Source organism: Nelumbo nucifera, chromosome 3, assembly GCF_055504915.1.
Source record: "Nelumbo nucifera cultivar China Antique chromosome 3, China Antique-T2T, whole genome shotgun sequence".
Taxonomy (NCBI): Eukaryota; Viridiplantae; Streptophyta; class Magnoliopsida; order Proteales; family Nelumbonaceae; genus Nelumbo; species Nelumbo nucifera.
This window is the reverse complement of record NC_142651.1, coordinates 16,972,899-16,992,466: the sequence shown is the minus strand read 5'-3', so window position 1 is coordinate 16,992,466 and position 19,568 is coordinate 16,972,899. Positions and strand designations below refer to the sequence as shown.

At 37.9% G+C, this 19,568-nt stretch overlaps 2 protein-coding genes across 4 annotated transcripts in view; one reads left to right on the top strand and one right to left on the bottom strand.

The window, feature by feature from the left end:
- EMB2773 (PHD finger family protein) overlaps positions 1-4,455 on the top strand; it is a 57,062-nt gene extending 52,607 nt beyond the window's left edge. For 2 of the 3 annotated variants that reach the window (XM_010261085.3, XM_010261094.3), the window contains exons 26-28: positions 1,555-1,659; positions 1,789-1,914; positions 2,673-3,020. In XM_010261085.3, coding sequence (XP_010259387.1) covers positions 1,555-1,659; positions 1,789-1,914; positions 2,673-2,903 — 462 coding nt within the window. In that variant the 3' untranslated portion in view covers positions 2,904-3,020. Of the gene's footprint in view, positions 1-1,554; positions 1,660-1,788; positions 1,915-2,672; positions 3,021-4,007 lie in introns of those variants that run through there. The other variant, XM_088899920.1, reaches the window with a different exon arrangement.
- A 1,761-nt stretch (positions 4,456-6,216) lies between these two features.
- LOC104598832 (biotin carboxyl carrier protein of acetyl-CoA carboxylase 1, chloroplastic-like) lies at positions 6,217-18,795 on the bottom strand. Its single transcript, XM_010261073.3, has 7 exons — positions 18,155-18,795; positions 8,514-8,567; positions 8,251-8,414; positions 7,720-8,044; positions 7,290-7,361; positions 6,661-6,726; positions 6,217-6,518 (listed from the first exon to the last, which is right to left on the bottom strand). Exons 1-7 carry the CDS (start codon positions 18,329-18,331, stop codon positions 6,495-6,497), a joined length of 882 nt encoding a protein of 293 aa, XP_010259375.1. The 5' UTR covers positions 18,332-18,795; the 3' UTR covers positions 6,217-6,494.
- Between the last annotated feature and the right edge of the window lie 773 nt (positions 18,796-19,568).

Here is a 19,568-nt window from a genome sequence, read left to right as displayed (position 1 = left end):
CGTCTTATCTAAAGCTTTCAACCCAGATCCCCATGGTTTTTCCTCAAGGCTGTGTTTCGTTTGACAGAAAACAAGAGAGAAACAGAAAGTTGAGGGAAAAGTTCTTAATAAGTTTTTCACAAAATTCCTTAAGCCCCCCCCCCCCCCCCCAATTTTCTGTCAAACCAAACATAGCGTAATGTCATCATGTGTTCAATTTTGAGCTCTACAGCTTAGTGCATTTTCCCTTTTTGTTTGAATCTGCTCCATTTTTTGGCATTTCATGTTTTTTCTTGAGTTACATTTTATTGCTTATAGTTCTTTTCTATATATTTTTTAGAAAAGGTAACTTTCATTAACAAAAAGAGGGAAGGGTATACAGGATGTATAAGAAAGACATCATACCAGAACCGCTCAAGAAGGAAACAAAAACCAAAAAAACCTTCCCTGCCAATTAAAGAGGAATCACGAAGCTCGATATCACTATACAAAAAGTCCCTGCCCACCCCAGATTTAGCTAGAGCATCTGCCACTGAGTTTAACTCTCTCGGAATCCACCTGAAATCACAGGCTAACTGAGATTGAATAACCCTGATTTCATTGAACTGGTGGGAGAAATCTCCATTGCCCCTCCTGCTGGTTTAGCTTCCCATTAATAATCACCTTTGAGTCTCCTTCCACCACCACTGAAGAAATATTCAGGGACAATACATACCTCAGCCCCACTAGCAAGGCCTGCACCCCAGCTTCAACAACTTCAGCCTTCCCAATGGGTCCACTGTAGGCCCAAACTTGAATACCTAAGGAGGTAAGAATTCTGCCACGTATCCCTGCCTGACCTCTGTGACTAACTGCCATCAAACTGGAGAATGAATTCAGTAGAAGGTCTGGGAACCACAGGAGCAGAGTGAACTATTTCATGACATGAAGAACTCAGAACCAGCCCCAGATTTCCAAGTCTCCCATAGATATGCCTCTAAAACAACTAGATACCTTCAGCCACGAGTTGATCTGGAAAATCACCCTTTCCTTTAACTCTTCCATGGAGGAGCACTTTTCTTCAAAGATTCTTCTATTACGCTCCTCCCAAATGCACCACCACGCCGCATGGAAAATTGCCTTCCCATAAAGAGCACCTCTTTTACTCAAGGTACACCCAGGCCATTGCGAAAGGAATTCAGACACTAAGTTGGGAGGAACCCGGTGGAAGCTACCTCTGTAGAAGATGTCCAAAAAGAATTGTCATAGGCTTCTGACTACACAATTTATAAGAAAGTGGCCACATGACTCCCCATCTTTCATTCACATAACATAAATGTGAGGAGCAACATAAAGGTGTCCCTTTCTCTTTCTTAAGATCATATTACAAGTACCGATGCTGCCACAGTAGGCCTCCCACACAAAAAAGTAGATTCTTGAGGGGACTGCGGAAAACAAAATCTATGGGGCAGAGGGGAGTTAGTTGTCCCAGACACCAACACACTGAAAGGATTTGGTCCAAAAGAATTGCTTTTGCTTCAGAAAGTATTCTAAGGAGAATTTCTAAATCGATTGACATTGTTGGTTCTCACACAGGTGGATTGTCAAGTTGCTTGTCAAGCTGCAACTGCTTTGCAGCTCCTTTTAAAGCTAAAGCGACATTTGAAGATTGTGTATAGCCTAAATGATGCACGATGTCAAGTAAGGGAAATTTAAAAATATATGGAAATTCCTTTCACAGTGTTAGCATTTTGCAACAAGTTCCACATCTAAACCAACTTTTTTTCTGTCGTATATTTACTCCAAATTAACTTGTCAAGCTTTTGTCAGGCATTTTCTCCAAACGATCCTGTAAAGCAAGCGGAGGTTCTTTCCAAGCAGAGCATTCCCTTCAACGTCAGTGAAACATGCAGTAGTTTGCCAACTTCTTGTAAAGAAATGGTTGAAAGATACCAGGTAGATGTCTATTTATTTAAATTTTTTCCTATTCTGTATGCACCATAGTTACATTCTTTGTCTGGTCGAAAAGTGAGCACCAAAAGGAGCTTTTTTTAGTAGGTTCGTATAAAAAAGGTAGGCTTGTTGGAGACATTTTCATTCTTCTATTGGTTACAGAGATGTTCAAAGCTTTACACATTCTGGTTACAATTATCTAGACAATACTTGGCTAAATTACAAACCATATGACCAAACCTGATCTGTGATTATGACTACCGAAAAGAAAGATCAGTGATTATGATAAAACGTTATATCTGGAATGAGGTCCACCATCCTCAGTGGTGCTGTCAATGGGTCAGGTTGGGTCCAGGTTAGGGTAGACCCAGACCCAACCAAATAAGTAAACGTGCAAAACCAGTTCCTAGAGGGTTTGTAATCTGGGCTGACATGGTAAGACCCAATTATAATTGCTTACTTTTAACCTATAATTTGACAATGAACCTACTTATTTGTTAAATCGACACATTTGGACATCAGAATATAATCATATTAAATTAGACTGGGGTATCTTTGTAATGTCAATATACATATATAATCATATATAATAGGTTTAGGTCTTAATTGGTTTGGAACAACGAAACTGAGCATGAACCAATTGTAATCAGGACACAATGGCAATCCAGACCCTATATGATTGGGTCGGTTAGGTTCAGATCAATCAGACCCATTGGCCCTTGTGGGAGAATGTTCCTTATGTTGTCGCATCCGTGGTGCAGGAATTCAAGGCTGCATTGAAGGAAGATACGGTTGACTACGCTGTCTATACAGCTAGTATCAAGCGGAAGCGGCCCCCTCCCAGAAATTCTAGAGGGGGGAGATCTGGACGCGAGACAGGTGTTGATTATGAGGATGATTATGTAGACGATGAAGACTGGATAGGTGGGCCAACGAGGATAAACAATAGCGGCAGGAAAGGCTATAGCAGTAGAGGCAGGCAAAGGTTGTAGTTGTAACTTGTAAGTATAATTGTTAACTGACGTGTATATTATGTAGCATGGAGCTAGGGAAACTGAAAAAAGAAAAAAGTTGACAAGAAAATTGAGATATAAAAAAAAAAAAAGAAATTGGAGAATAGAAGGATTGAGGGAAACTGAAATGAAATATAGCGAGCCACCAGATTTGTTGGCTCTGGTTAGAGGGAAGTAATTTCTGTATCTGTAGGAATATTTTAACTAGCTGAAAAGCATTGTACCAACTGGAATCCCATTTTCTTTAATGAAATTTGATTTTCATGTTTATAATACCTTTGGTTTCTCGCACTTTCTGAATTCTCAGGCCGGAACAAATTTCATGGGATGCTTGTTTGTTTGTGATTCTTTCTTTCTTAACGTTTGGAAATTTGTTTTTAGCTCTTTGAACCGTCAACTTTTGCAAGGACAAACAATGAAACATTACTGACAACCTTTCGGCCTCTCTCTCTGCTGGTTAGGGCTGTTCACAGGTCGGGTTGGGTCAGTTTATTGGCATTTTTCCAACCAACCCGACTTGGTCGGTTTGAATCGGTTTGGATCGATTTTGTAAATGATTCTTTCGGTGTGAATGGTAAAGGATTCAAGTCTAAGAAAGCAAAGACTGGATGTCTGGAAATTAAAAATGATTTGATGGATTAAAACTGATTTTATATATCAGAAATTTTATATATAATATACATATTTTCACAAATATATATCTGAAATATATATTAAAACTGAAATATATATATATATAGTAAAACTGAAATATATCATGTATATATATATAATAAGTCGTTTGGTTTCGGTTTTTACACATGAAAATCGAAACTGAATCAAATCATTGGTTTATTTTTTTTGTAATCCAAAACCAACTGGTGCTGAAGAAAAACCAAACAACTCGGGTTGGATCGGACTGGGTTGGTCGGTTTAGGTCTTGTTATGAACAGCCCTACTGCTGATTTGCTGCCACGTGCATTTAACTGTATCTGAAACATGAAAATTTTAAAAGCAATGTGCAATGTTTCTGATGTGCAGCTGGATATTTAAATCATATTATTTATGTTGCATTGAAAAATGAAAATTTTAAAATTTTTGCAGACATGGGAGACCCGAGACGCGGCGCAGCCTTATCTACCGTGTAGAACGGAGGGGATTCCCTCTTTCAAAAAGAGCAGTTGCTTCCAGCCTTGAGCCTTCCATATGTTTCCATACCACCTCAGACGCCCTCCCTCCAATGACCAAAATTCCTTGATCAGGGTTTGTATCACTTCCAACTCGGTTATGGAACGAAATTGCTTCGACCAAATCTAGGGTAACGAGGGATGTGCAATTAGTGTGTTCCCTAACATTTTCCTCCTGATTCCCGTCGCTTATATACAATATGTTTCAATTTCCTGCCCTTTGTATGATTTCTTGAGGTCATTTCGCACTTCCCCTAATCCCCTGTAGTGATGTCTTTACACAACTGGCTCAGTTTGTGTTATTCTCCCATATTCAAGAGTATCAAACCCTAATAGAGTATCAACCAATAAACAACATCATATCCATGTATACTGGTTTTGGTACATATTGCAAATAAATCTCAAATCCAAAAGATGCAAGTATTACGGTACAACCTACCAACTTTGTCCATTTGGACTGAAACTTGGTTAAAGTTCCTACCAAAGCAATCAAGGACCTATCATTCTTTTGGGGATAAAGCTATGGATTTTTTTTCCGAATTGGATTTGGGTGCTGAATTTCCACACAAGGAAAGTTTTTTTTTTCATTTAATCCTTCAAATTTTAGTAGATTTACATGATTGGGTGCTTTTTTTATTGGTATTATGAATTACATTACAGGAGGATCAAGGGGGTGAGGAGTGAGGAAAGAGCAGTGTGCACTGAGGTCAACTGACCTTGCCACGAAGAGCCCACAGCTACGCAGGTTTGATCCCATGCCTCCTTAATTGGAGTGATGCTGAGTGATCATCTCAGCCACTGGATCATCAACGGGTTCTTGAAATGTATATGCTGGTCTCTTTTTGAGACTGATGTTTTTCATACAAGTCGATGGATTTTCGTCAAAATGAAAAAAAAAAAACCAAAAAAATAAATAAATATGCGTTTTGCATGATTTTCATGATGGGAAAGAATCATACAGGGATGGTCTATCAAATCAATGAACAAATCAACAATTTATATCTAAATTTTAGTTTAAAATTTTAGTAATTTATCAAAATAAAAATAATTGCTTTAGTATAAATTAAAATTTATTAGTTGCACTTGCCCATGATTAGTCCTACATTTAATTAAGACCAAGTCGAGTTAAACTTTTGAATTCCAATTGAACAATTTAGTATATCATTTACTAACTATTCATATTCCATTGTAATGGCTAATTAATTAACGGTATTTTCAAAAAAAAATTAATGGTTCATGTGTATAAATAGTGTACTAATTTATTTTTACTTGTTAGTTTTTTATTGTTTTCGACATTTTGTGGTTTTCCAACTGAGTTCAGATACTTGTAGCCAGTCTTTGGAACCAATGCCATTTTCTTGAAAAATGGGACATCGGATCGGTATCATGTCTAAAATCCATTTTTCAATCTAGCCTACTGTCTGGTTACACGTTTTTCTGAAAAATGTTTCTCAAACATCTTAGAAATCAGGAAATGTCTGGTCTGAGAAAACATCCTTTTTTGGTTTTTTTTTCATTTCTTTTACTATTGCTAGCAACAATATGCTGATGTGACATTAAAAAACAACTGTGTAGCAGCAACAGCAAAGGTCCCAAACCAAAAGAGAATATATATGTTTTAAAAAAACAACATACCAATGCAACACTGTTTTCTCAAAAATCAGCTCAGGGAAACGACATTGGTACCAAATATAGATTGATGCAATGTATTATTTCACATGAACTATTAAAATATGGTTATGTTTTTATAGGTTATTTGTAGTCACTTGAGCCTTACAATATAAGCTTTATTGATGGATTTCCCTATGTATCCACAAGATCCTAATCTTAGACCACAACTGTGTTTCCAAGTGTATACTGATATATATTCCAAATTGACTTTCTGATACTCGTTGTGATACTGATATTTGAACCTTTACCCCAATTATTACCGTCCAGATCTAATGGAAACAAGGTCTTTACATCATTGCTCTCAATGCATACCATGAATGTATGGTACTCAATTGTTAGATCAACGCAAAACATAACCCTAAAGCTGTTCTTATGTTAATGGTCAAGTTACAACCTACATTCTGAGAGTGAGGAAGGTAACTACAGTTTTCGCTCTTGACATATTCTAGTACCTGTGAATGAATAAAGTGCTTCTATGATTCCCAAACTACTTTTTGCTTGGATGCAGTTTTATACATTTCAGAGGCATTTAACATATCTTTTTCAACTCATAAACCCTAACGATTACGGAGACTTTTTTGACAAATAAGAAAGACCTTTAATATATAGCAAATGCAATATGAGGGAACTATAACTAAAAACACTGGAAAAAGAAAATACATTTTACTCCAAATTTCAGAAAATGAAGAGTTACTTCACCCCACAAATTTGAAATCACAAATCTTTGGTTTCTTCATGGCTCAATGACGAACAATGGCTGGAAAGAACAAAAAGATGTTAAAAATAGGAAAGATAAAGAAATGACAGAATCCACACACACACACACACACACACACACATATATATATATAGATAGATAGATAGATAGATAGATAGATAGATAGATAGATAGAGAGTACCGTGTCCAAACTAACTGGTTTCCCATTTTCAACCAGTACCTCAACTACAGTTCCTGACTGATCAGCCTGAAGGAAAAAGAAATATGCAAATTAAAACTACTAGTATCATGAACAAAGATAATACGATTGTGCATGAACTCAAAAGTACTACAGGCAGAGAATGGTTTTTTATAGTGCTGTGCTATGATGAATTATGATTCAGTTACCAACTTGAACTTAAGCCCCCATCTAAGCTCGAGTTTGTAGTATACATAGACACATATACACACATGCATGCAGAGAAGGATCCAACTAGGGCAACCCTTCCCCCCCCACCCCCACCACACACAAAACCTTGTAACTTGGTATATTACAAGCTGGCTCTTCAATTATGTTTACCAAAAGTTGCACCCCAACTATATTTATTTGTTACAGGTTGGCCCTGCAAACATTTTCTTCCTAGCTTCACATTCATGCATGCAAGACTCGAATTCAAATAATTGCAAAGTAAAAGGCTTAAAGATGTCAGCTTTCTAAGTTGGCAAAACCCATGCTTCTTTACCAAGACAACAGCCGGAAACTAATAGTTGCTTAGTAAAATAAAAATAAAGACTAGATGTTTACTAAATAAGGGTACATAATGAACTCACTTCAATCTCATTCATCAGTTTCATGGCTTCAATGATGCAAACAACCTGGCCTTTCTGGACCTTATCTCCAACCTGAAGAGGCAAGTAGACACTTAAATTGAAAAATAAACCATCTATGAACCAATTGTGTTAAGGGATAGAGCTCATACATAAATGAATGCTTGCAAGCATGCATCATGTTTGGATGATTTCCACATAGATTTCATAAACATATCATTGTCTTGGTATAAGCTAATATATCTATAGTGCAGTTTTTCTTTTCTCTATAAGCTCCAGAAGCTTCTTGGGGTGGTTTCCCTATAGAAAGGGCACCAAACTGGCATATTTATTCTTCCATATTCTGTTTTCATCAACAACACTCCTTTTTGCTCATTATCAATCAAAAGAAATAATATAGCCATACACATTTACATGCAAAGAATGAAGTTACCTTCACAAATGGTGGTTCCCCAGGTGCAGGAGACTGATAAAACGTTCCTGCCATGGGAGACTTCAGAGGTGGATGTGATGACTTGCTTGTCTTTGGAGGTGAAGGTAGGGCTTGAACTGGAGATGAGGAAGAACTTGCAGAGGCAGGTGCCATAGCCTGGGTTGGCGGAAATTGAGATGAAAGCATAACTTGAGGTAGAGGAGGTTGCATCATAACAAAAGGGGATTCAGTTGTCGGCCGCGGCAAAGCTTCTTTCTTCCTTATAATGAGCTCACAATCTAGCTGCTTAAGTTGAAGCTCCATAATATCTTGGGAATCCACAAGCCTGCCAGAGAAGTTAATATTAATTCTGGAGAAAACACTAGTTCATATTTTCTGTGTATAGTTGTATACTCACAAAGCAGTTCAAGATTGCCACTAACACTAAGAATAAGGATTAGTATAAAGATAATAAATCAAGCATAATAGGAATAGAAATAAGAACACAAAAGAGCAAATAACAAAATACTAAAATAGCAGTGTTAATCATACTTGACAAGGTCTGCCACTTGATTCATAAAAGCTGAAATAGATGAGGGATCTGGGGCAGTGCTTTGCAGAGCAGAATTAACCGACTCTTGTTGTTCTGCTGATGATGGAATTTCCAATATGGCCTCAGGCAATGGGGTAGAATTTGAAGATTTCTCAACAATAACCTTGACATGGAAATGTAGATTAAATGGAACCCATATGCAAACAGTCCATTAGCCATATCAACTAATAAATTATTATTATTATTATTGTGTACATCTTACCTCATTAAGTTGAGCTTGCACCTTCCAGACAATGGATCGGTCCTGACTAGGCCCCTATAGACAAGCATACCACTTAAAAATCAAATATCAAGCAAATATATGCAATAACATTTTCCTATAGCATACCTAGAATGCATTCCTTGGATGCCTTATTGTTGGAAAATGTGAGGTTATTGGTTCAGATCTGAAAATAGAATTGTATATATTCCTAGGATTGTGGAAGGATTGATTTAGAAAGTTTTTTCTTTCTATTTCTTTCTTTCTATTTTTGTACTTTCTATTTTCTCTTCTTTCTATTTTTTCTTCTTTCTATTTTCTCAGTATTCTACCATTCCAAAACATGGTATCAGAGCTCTAGGTTTGTCAACCTTGAGATTTTTTCGGCCTTCATTGCCAGTTTTTTGTGTTTTTCGGTCTTCATTGCCAAAAGTGTTCCTTTATTCTCCTTTCCTGTTGGCCTTATTTTTCCTCCATTAACAATGTCCGACATGACTGCAACAAGTGCTCCCGTCCAAACCGATGAAGGAGCAACAAACTCTCATCCTCACACTGGTGATTTGCAGAATATTCAGGCAACATATAGACTGAATGGCCAGAATTACTTGAAGTGGTCACAACTAGTGCATACCTATTTGAAGGGAAAAGGAAAAATTAGTCACCTCCTTGGAACAGGACCAAGGTTGGGCGAGCCAAATTTTGATGCTTGGGACGAAGAGGACTCCATGATTATGTCATGGTTGTGGAGTTCAATGACACCCGAGATCAGTGATACTTGTATGTTTCTTCCCTCTGCAAAGGCTATTTGGGATGCTGTCCGACAAACCTATTCCAAAGCCCATGACGCTGCTCGTGTCTATGAGGTCAAAGTGAAGACTGTGGTGGCCAAACAAGGGAGCAGGAGTGTTACAGAGTATGCAAATCTGCTGCAAAATTTATGGCATGAGCTTGATCATTATCGGGTTCTTGAGACAAAGTCCGCAGATGATGTTGTGATCTTGAAGAATTTTATTGAAAGAGTAGGGTGTATGAATTTTTGGTCGGACTGAATGCTGAATTTGATCAGGTCCGAATACAAATTCTTGGCAAAGAAGAAGTGCCTCCATTGAATGAAGTCATAGCCCTTGTCAGAGCTGAGGAAAGCCGCCATGGAATCATGCTTGAGCCTAAAGATCCCGAAGGCTCAGCCATGGTGGCAAGGGGAGGAAGTTACAGTGGTTCAAAGGGTGAGAACAATCACAACTTGGCTCGTGACACAACCACCTGTGACTCTAACGATAACCTCTGGTGCACCTATTGCAAGAAGCCCAGACACACGAAAGATCGGTGCTGGAAACTTTATGGGAAACCTCCCACATCCAGCAAGGAATGGGGAAATCGAGGAGTTTCAAAAGGAGTTCAACAGGCCCATAATGTCTCCACAACCCCGTAGCAAGAACACTCAAGTCAGGGACCATTTAATGATGAAGAAATTGAAAGGCTAAGGTGCTTCCTGAAATCCTTGAAACCAGGAAGTGGTTATACTTCTCTTGCTCTCTCAGGTGAGTCTTTATCTCTAGGATTACATGCCTCGGCTAGTGTTTTTCCATGGATTCTTGATTCTGGAGCTACTGACCACATGACACCCTCTTCACTACATTTTCTCACCTATACACCCTGTCCTAGCAATAGAAAAATTTTTGTTGCTGATGGTTCTTTCACCACAGTGGCAGGGATTGGGAATATTCAAATTACTCCATCCCTATTACTTAAAAATGTGCTTCATGTTCCTAAGTTATCCACTAGCCTTATCTCTATACATAAACTCACCCAGGATGTGAACTGCAATGTTGTGTTCTTCCCTTCTTACTGTGTATTTCAGGACCAGGTTTCGGGGAAGAAGATTGGACTTGCTAAGGAAAGAGATGGACTCTACTACCTTGAAGCAACCAGCAAATCATCTCACACTGTTATGCATGTCACACACGAGTCATTCTTATCTACTTCCAATAAAGATTTAATTTGGCGTCATCATTTCCGTTTTGGTCATCCTTCATTTCCTATTTTAAAAACAATGCTTCCTTCCTTGTTTAAAGGAATTGATGTTGAAACCTTTCATTGTGATGTTTGTGAACTTGCTAAGCACAAAAGGGTTTCTTTCCCAATCAGCAATAAAAGATCTTCAACTCCTTTTTATTTGATTCATTCGGATATATGGGGCCCTTCTCAAATTCCCAACATTACTGGTTCCAGATGGTTCGTCACCTTTATTGATGATTGCACTAGGGTCACATGGATTTTTCTTCTTAAGTCTAAATCTGATGTGGGTGCGATTCTTCCCAACTTTCATAACATGGTCCAAACTCAGTTTGGTGTGAGAATTAAAAGGTTTCGATCTAATAATGCTACAGATTATTTTAATCAGAATTTGTCCCCATTTTTTCAGAAAGAAGGCATTGTGCATGAATCCTCCTGTGTTAACACTCCCCAACAGAATGGGGTAGCTGAGAGAAAAAATGGCCATCTTTTGCAAACCACCCGAGCCTTTCTCTTTCAAAATCAGGTGCCAAAACAATATTGGGGGGAAGCTGTCCTTACTGCTGCCTACACCATAAATAGACTACCATCTAAAGCTCTTGACAACCGAAGCCCAATACAAGTCCTTTCTCAATTTTACCCTGATATTCGAGCCTCAAATAATCTCACACCAAGAATTTTTGGCTGCACTGCCTTTGTTCATGTCCATAATAAGGGAAAATTAGACCCACGAGCAATCAGGTGCGTCTTCTTGGGATATTCCCCAACTCAGAAAGGTTATAAATGTTATCATCCAGCCACCAGAAAATTCTACACCTCCATCGATGTCACATTTGAGGAAGGAAAATCTTTTTTCACTCAACCTTATCTTCAGGGGGAGCCCTCATTAATGGAAGATAAGGCATCGGATCTACTCTCCCTAGATGTTTTACCCTCCTCACAGGCATTCAATCGTCAAGAATCACATCCCTCTGAGTCACATTCCTCTGAGCCCCACATTCCCGAGTCTCAACAAGAGTCAAACAACCCGACCATTGAACCAAATTCAGACACTGTTAACCCCACGAACGATGTGCATGATAATGTGAGATATATGCAGGTTTACTCTAGGAGGAAAAATCCAGATCCTCAACCTGTGCAAGTCCAAGATTCAACTCCTAATCCTAGAACTGAGGGATGCTTAGATCCTGAACCTACACCTTCACAGTCTGAGTATGAATATGACCTACCTATTGCACTGAGAAAAGGAACCAGAGAATGTACCAAACGCCCATTGTACCCTTTAGCCAAATATGTATCATTCCACAGATTCTCTAAATCCCATAAAAGTTTTCTAGCCAGCCTTAACACCATTCCAATTCCTAATACTCTAGCCAAGGCACTTTCTAATAAGGAGTGGAGAAAAGCCATGAGAGTGGAAATGGAGGCATTAGAAAAAAACAACACATGGGAAGTTGTGGATCTACCAAGAAACAAGAAGACGGTAGGTTGTAAATGGGTGTTCACAATTAAGTACAAATCTGATGGGTCATTAGAAAGGTACAAAGCACGCCTAGTAGCCAAGGGATATACACAGACTTATGGGGTAGATTATCAGGAGACTTTTGCCCCAGTAGCTAAAATGAATACAGTAAGGGTGTTACTGTCGTTGGTTGCTAACTATAATTGGGATTTGCAACAGTTTGATGTAAAAAATGCGTTTCTCCATGGTGATCTAGAAGAGGAGATATACATGGACATTCCACCGGGTTTTGGAGAAGGCATTAAAGGGAACAAAGTTTGTCAGTTGAAGAAAGCACTATACGGTCTCAAACAATCTCCGAGAGCATGGTTTGGAAGGTTTACAAAGGTAATGCTGAGTACAGGTTACAAGCGAAGTCAAGGCGACCACACATTGTTTATCAAACACACAGCCTCAGGGGGAGTTACTGCACTATTAGTCTATGTGGATGATATAATCGTTACTGGGAATGATAAAAAGGAGAAGGAAACATTGAAAAACTGTCTTGCCAGAGAATTTGAGATAAAAGACTTGGGGAGACTAAAGTATTTTCTCGGAATTGAAGTTGCACATTCTAAACAAGGCATCTTTATCTCTCAACAAAAGTATGTTGTTGATCTTTTGAGAGAAACAGGAAATATGGCATGTAAACCAGCTTCCACGCCTATAGATCCCAATCATAAATTTGGAGAAGCCCACGAGAATGCAAGTGTAGACAAGGAGATGTTCCAAAGACTAGTTGGAAAACTCATTTATCTTGCACATACACGACCGGATATTGCATATGTTGTAAGTGTAATAAGTCAGTTTATGCATAATCCTAAAGAAGTTCATCTGCAGGCTGCTCATCGAATTCTGCACTATTTGAAAGCCAATCCAGGAAAAGGAATTTTATTCAGAAGAAATGGTGGACTGACTCTTGAAGCATATACAGATGTCGATTATGCAGGATCTCCAGTAGATAGACGGTCCACTTCTGGTTATTGTACCTTCTTAGGAGGAAACTTAGTCACTTGGAGGAGTAAGAAGCAAAATGTAGTGGCTCGGTCAAGTGCAGAGGTAGAATTCAGGGCTATGGCACAAGGAATGTGTGAATTACTCTGGTTGAAGATAATTTTAGAAGACCTGAAGATTCCACGAGAAGAGCCTATGAAACTATATTGTGACAACAAGTCAGCCATCAATATTGCTCACAATCATGTTCAACATGACAGGACGAAGCACATCGAAATTGACCGACACTTTATAAAAGAGAAACTGGACAGCAAGTTGATTTGCACTCCCTATGTGTCTACAAAAGGACAACTGGCGGATGTACTTACTAAAGGGCTCAATAGTACAGACTTTCGGAGAATTATAGCCAAGCTGGGAATGGAGGATCTCTATTCACCAGCTTGAGGGGGAGTGTTGGAAAACGTGGGGTTATTGGTTCAGATCTGAAAATAGAATTGTATATATTCCTAGGATTGTGGAAGGATTGATTTAGAAAGTTTTTTCTTTCTATTTCTTTCTTTCTATTTTTGTACTTTCTATTTTCTCTTCTTTCTATTTTTTCTTCTTTCTATTTTCTCTTCTTTCTATTTTTTCTTCTTTCTATTTTCTTTTCTTTCTATTTTTCTTTCTTTCTATTTATTGCAGTAGCTTACTGTACAAATATGTCCATTGGCAATAGAATGAAACATATCAGTATTCTACCATTCCAAAACACTTATGGAGAAGAGTGTTGAACAAAAAAGAAACATATTGTGCATAGGAATGGAACTAGGAATTAGGACTGACCATGATGGAACAATGGACAAAAAGGGCTTTGCTTCAAATGAAAATGTGGCCTTACATAGACTGAAATAGCTGAGCAAAGTATGAGGTTGGCCCACATGATGATAAGAAAGATGTAGTGTGCTTCATGTAGTATGGATGAGGCTTAGATAATGGTAATAATGAAACGATATTTGAGATCCTAATACATGACCTATGAGTTATATGGTAATATTTTATGAATTAAAAACTTTTTGCTAATTAAGAAAAGCACTCAATTTCCTGAGGTTCTCTCTATATCTGGCCTTGCATTGCACACATTCACATTCCATATGACACATACTAGCGATACTATGATCATTTATATAGCTTAACAAAAGAGTATATTCAATTATTCATTATGTACATACACTTGCTTAAAATACATTACTTTTATAATACATCATACCCAATATTGCAGTAAACTGTTTGGAAATATGAATAAGTTTAGTGTGTTTAGTAGTTAGTATTTGTAGGATTAATGTTTGTTTCTTTCTAAATCACAAGTTTTGAGGTAGGGGTGCAACCATGCGAGTTGAGTAGCCTGAGTTGAAGATCAACTACACAGGGCTCAGGCTCCAGAGTCCGGACTATTCAAAAATGTACAAATGCTCAATCCAACCTGACCCAAGTTACACCCCTAGTTTGATGAATGACCCCTTAGAGGTCCTGTACTGAAAAATACATATCCACATGAAAGCACACACAAATGCAAACAAAGACAAACAAAGAAGTTTATTCATATTATCTTGTATAGATTAAATAAACTAAATAGGCATGTTGACAGTCCCTCAGGTTCTGCATGCGTAATATCAGTCCTCTAAACATCCTTGGCAATAAGTTTCAGTCTTCATGTTGCACAAGTTCTGTAAGGTCTTTAACTGATTTATACAAATCCCAAATTTTTTAAGTGAGCAAAAGGCTTTAGGGTTGATTGAATCTTGTTTTTAGTGGTCTAGTTTTATAATGAAAAGATATTATAATGTCGCTCATACATGTGACTTAACAAGTTTGCTTCTGCATAGGAAGTTTAGAATTTTCCCTAGTTCAATTGCCAATAAGATGTATTTAAACTAGCTGCCTTTATTGGCGCTAGTTCAAGTTTCCCTAGAAAATATGTAGTATTTCCACAGCATATTTCCACATCCATGGGTACTTACATGAAACATTGCTGGAATCTACATATTCCCCAATGAAAACTATTGGTGCTATGTAGAGTACAAGACATAGTCTTATAACACAAGTAGGCAACAATATTTATAATAGTGGAGTAGCAGTGTTATTGCCCACCTAATGGACATGATTACCACTTTGAACTAGCTTGAAATTCTTTTGAAGCATAAGGTTAAATTTTAGTTTTTATTGTATAATAAACTATTTGGTTGATCTATTAGAATCATTTGCACTTTCTATGAGTTCAAATTTTGCTTTAACTCACTCTATCATGTAGTTTTGACTCCTAAAGTTTACAAGAAAATATTGTAGCATATTGTTTTTACTTTTAATGAGTGGCCAGCAGAGTTTTCCTTGGTGCTGGATTTAGAAGGCTCGGGCTCCATCTTAAGTGGTCTTCTTTATATGACCGGCTGCTCAAAACAGAACTCAGACAACTGATTACTTGAAACCAGATTGGTTTGGCTCTGCCTAATAGGTGTTGCTTGTATGGGTTTGAGAAGGACTTGGCAAGTCACCTGCTTATCTTGTGTCCTTCTACTAGGTTGATATGGAGTCATTTCCTGAGTCTATTTAAGAGGCAGTGGGTTACACCTTCTATAGCTATGTTGCTGTCTTCTTGGGGAGTGGGGGAATCCTTTGTCCATGGTAAAATCCTATGGAATCTCTTGCAATTTTCTGTATGTTGGCATGTCTGGAAGGAAAAAAAAAAAACAGTAGGATTTTTTAACCTAAGTCGGCTACTCTTAATCAGTTAAAAGGAAAGCCCAGTGCACGAGACTCTGATCAATGCGAGGTTTGGGGTGGGACAGATGTGTGCAGCCTTACCCCTGCACATACAGGGAGGCTGTTTCCAAGATTTGAACCCTGGTCACCCAGGTCGCAATGAAGCAATCCAACTGTTGTGCCAAGAGCCAAGGCTACTCTTAATCAGTTGCTGGGGGAAAATAGAATCAACGCTTTGAAAGTGGGTGGGTATGCTGAATCATTTTGAGGGTATCAAGGATGGTATGTTTATAAACCATTGGGATACAATTATATGTAGGGGCTGATATTTTGTTGTGGATATGATATATAGTCCACTTTCTGAGAGCTGTCTTTTGTAATCCTCTGAGTGAGGGAATCTCGCCCTCCTATATTTTTTGCATATTTCACAATGTTTCCACCATATCTATGATTTTTACAACATTCCCATAGAAGTTTCTGACATTTCCAATATGTTTCCTATATTTGGATGACCGATATTTCCACCAACACCAACATGTAAGACTTTGGCTTGGGTAAATCAATGATGTCAAAAAACATGATACAGGAAGAGCTTTGACCAATCAACCCCCCCTCCCCCCAAAAAAAATAATTTTGATGAAAATCACCCGATTGGTTACCACTTTTATGAAACTAGTTTATTGGTTACAAGTTTTTCCTAGTATCATGTCTTTTCGGTATCATAGTCAAACCCTTATTGATATTGCAACTTACAAGTATGCCGTTTAATACATAGACATGTTATCCCCAGATAGTCAATAGTCATGGCCTCATGAGATCTTATGAGAATGCCTAGCTATATGTTTACATTCCCCTCAAGAAACTATTTAGTGCTTGCAAATGTTAAGGAGGTAGCATAGTATCACACACACACACATTAGATGACAAAGATGCCCCTGCATTTTAGATTTATTTATTTTCCTTACATGCAATATCTTCAAGTAATGTGTCTAAGCTTGCAATTTGTTAGACTTGTTTATTTAATTACCAGGCATGTTAGTCCAATTATTAAGTTCATTGGTTTATTAGCAAAATATGCCAGTCTTTAGGCCTTCGGTTATAATTGGGTCTTATCAGGTCAGATCTGATAAACCTGATAAATAATAGGGTCGGTTCTGGGTCCATTTACTTATAAACCCTATTTCCCTATCAGGATAAGGCATGGTCTGACTATTTCCCCGTTGCTGTTGGGTCAGGATTGTGTCTATCACAATCAAGTTCAGACCAGATCCATTGAGAGGTCTAACCAGAGTAGCAGCACTATGTAATATGGTGAGATGGTTACATCCCATACAGATGGAGTGTAGGTGAAGCAAATGACTCAATATGTCAAATTTATTCACTGCTATAACTTAGCATAAATAAAAAAAAAAATAGTAAAATTAAATGACATTTTGACATAAATGTACTACCACAATTCCAAGTACAGAATGTCATTACCACATCAAAGATCATAGTACTTGCAATTTACCAAGAAACTAGTCCAAGGATTTCTCAAAAAATGATACTATATCATGCACACTTCAGCATGACCACCTAATTGTTCAGCTCAGCACATATATTGCTGATGTACATTATGAACATGAAATACTATGGTTAGCAAAATAAAATATTTACAGGTAGCAAAAAGATTTTAAGAATTTCATGATCATTGAAAAGTCTTTGGTTCAAATCTCACCTAAAAAAATCTAATTGATGAATCTAAGGTGGTATAGCACTCTCAAGCATCATAGAGGTACAGTACGATACTCCATATCACTATCCACGCTTACCCACCAAAGGGGAAAGAGGGGGTAATAGAAAAGAAAAGAGAAGTATAATAGCGATCCACATTTCAACGTGCATGAAGAGTTGAATGAAATAGGTATCATATTCTTGTATTTTGCACATTACCTCTACTGACAGGAATGGAACCTAGCATTGGTTGAATAACATGTTAGTCCTGAACAACCTAGATTGCCAGCAAACCTGTACAGCGAGTACATCCCTAACAAACAATTGCACAGAAGGGACATTCTGGGCAATCAGCGATTTTTATTTCAAGGAACCTTTTTATTTGCTGTTCAGGCAATGTAACTAATCTAACTACATTTTAGATTCAACATGCTAATTGGCCGAAGATAAGTTGATGTATAAGTTAAAAGCTCTTTACCTTGGTGTAATACACAGAATATAAATGAAGGATTACTCAAAAAGGGAATTTGATGCTAAAACTAACTAAAGATAAACAACTATCTGCTTTCATTTTCCTTTTTTTTCTGGGGAGGGGTCGAAGTTCGAAAGAATAATTAGCATCTCGATCAATGCACAAAAGTATCCCGCGATTAAAATTAGGCATTAAAAGAAAATCAAACTGCGCGTGTGTGTGTGTGTGAGAGAGAGAGAGAGAGAGAACCTGAGGTCTGGAAAAAGAGTGTTGTTCCAGCGAAGATCCAGCAAGCAATGATGGAGAGCTTGATATAGAAGCAGAATGAAATGAGATCTTCGGGTGCTGATGATGCGAATTCTGTGGTCGCGGCCGGCAGAGAGCAAATGCAGAGGACTTGGGGCCGGAAACAGAAAAAGTGGCCATGGGTAGAGCAAACAATGTCTAAAAATTTATGAAGCAAAATGCTGACAGATTTGAGGAGCTCAACAAAGCGATACGACAGCGAGAGAGCTCAAAGCAAGGAGCTATGAATCGATCTGAATCTAGAAAGAAGAAAACGAGTGAAGCAAACAGCTATTGTATTGTGTGTTACAGAGATGGATGGAATTGCGGAGAGAATTCGGGGAGGAAATGATCAAGGAGAAGATCTCGAGGAAGGAATCGTCCTCTTAGCCATTAGAAAAATAATAATAATAAAGGGAGGGCAGACCATGTGTGGAGGTGGAAACTCTCTATTAAGGAATGGGAATGGGGGGTCTCGATGTCTTTCTATCCTGTATCCTCCGCTGAATCGCTGTCAATTCGATATCCACGATGAGTATGTATCATGTATGAGACACACCAATAAATAACGCCCAAACACAACACAAGAAAAACCTAGCTTTTATAGAAAAAAACACAACACAGCACACATATTAGAGAGAAGTCCACTTCACTTCATTTTCCTTTGGCTTTCCCTCCAAATAACACAGTTGGGTTGGCCAACGGCACCCACCTACCTACGTACCACAACTCGCTATTACAGTATTACTTGCCAAATTCAACAAAAAAAAAAATTTGCTTAAATTTCAATACATTTTCTTTTATTGGAAAATCCATTAAACTATCCCTAGGAAATGGATTAAAAGGTAAAAACTCCCGCTGTTTCCAAAAAGTAGGGATTGTATAGGTTTCCTAATCCCTACTTTTTCCTTCAAATCAAACATAACAATAAGGTATTCTTGAATTTTCTACAATTAACATCTTTCATAAATATCAACAGAAAATTATGAAATATCTATTTTATCCTTTATTATTTTTTAAATTCTCAAATACATACCACCCTTGCATTGAGGAGATATTCCCCCTGCAAGGGGATGTGCGAACGGTATGAGCACCGTATTATGAACATTGAAGCAGATTTCCATTTCCTAAAACTTGGTTTTTTTTTTCACTATGAACATTGATCGGCTGTGAAAAAACATAGGAATACTTTAATAGATTTTGTAAACATAATTCCATTTCCTAAAACTTGGGAATACACCCGAGGGCTGGCTGTTGGTGTGTTTTATCTTACCTGATGTGTTCCACGAGAAATACTTTTAACCGAGGGTTGGCTGTTGGTGTATTAGTTTATTACTTGGTTTGTTCCAGTATTGACGTGGAATCGAATCTCACAACT

What these genes read in the sequence shown, in the direction of transcription:
- LOC104598832 (XM_010261073.3), bottom strand. Translation starts at nt 18,331, where the DNA reads ATGGCCACTTTTTCTGTTTCCGGCCCCAAGTCCTCTGCATTTGCTCTC. An exon ending in ACTCTTTTTCCAGACCTCAG is followed by an intron (nt 8,568 to 18,154) that starts GTTCTCTCTCTC and finishes GCTTGTCTATAG; the next exon opens with GGGCCTAGTCAGGACCGATC. An exon ending in AACCAGTTAGTTTGGACACG is followed by an intron (nt 6,519 to 6,660) that starts GTACTCTCTATC and finishes TGTTCTTTCCAG; the next exon opens with CCATTGTTCGTCATTGAGCC.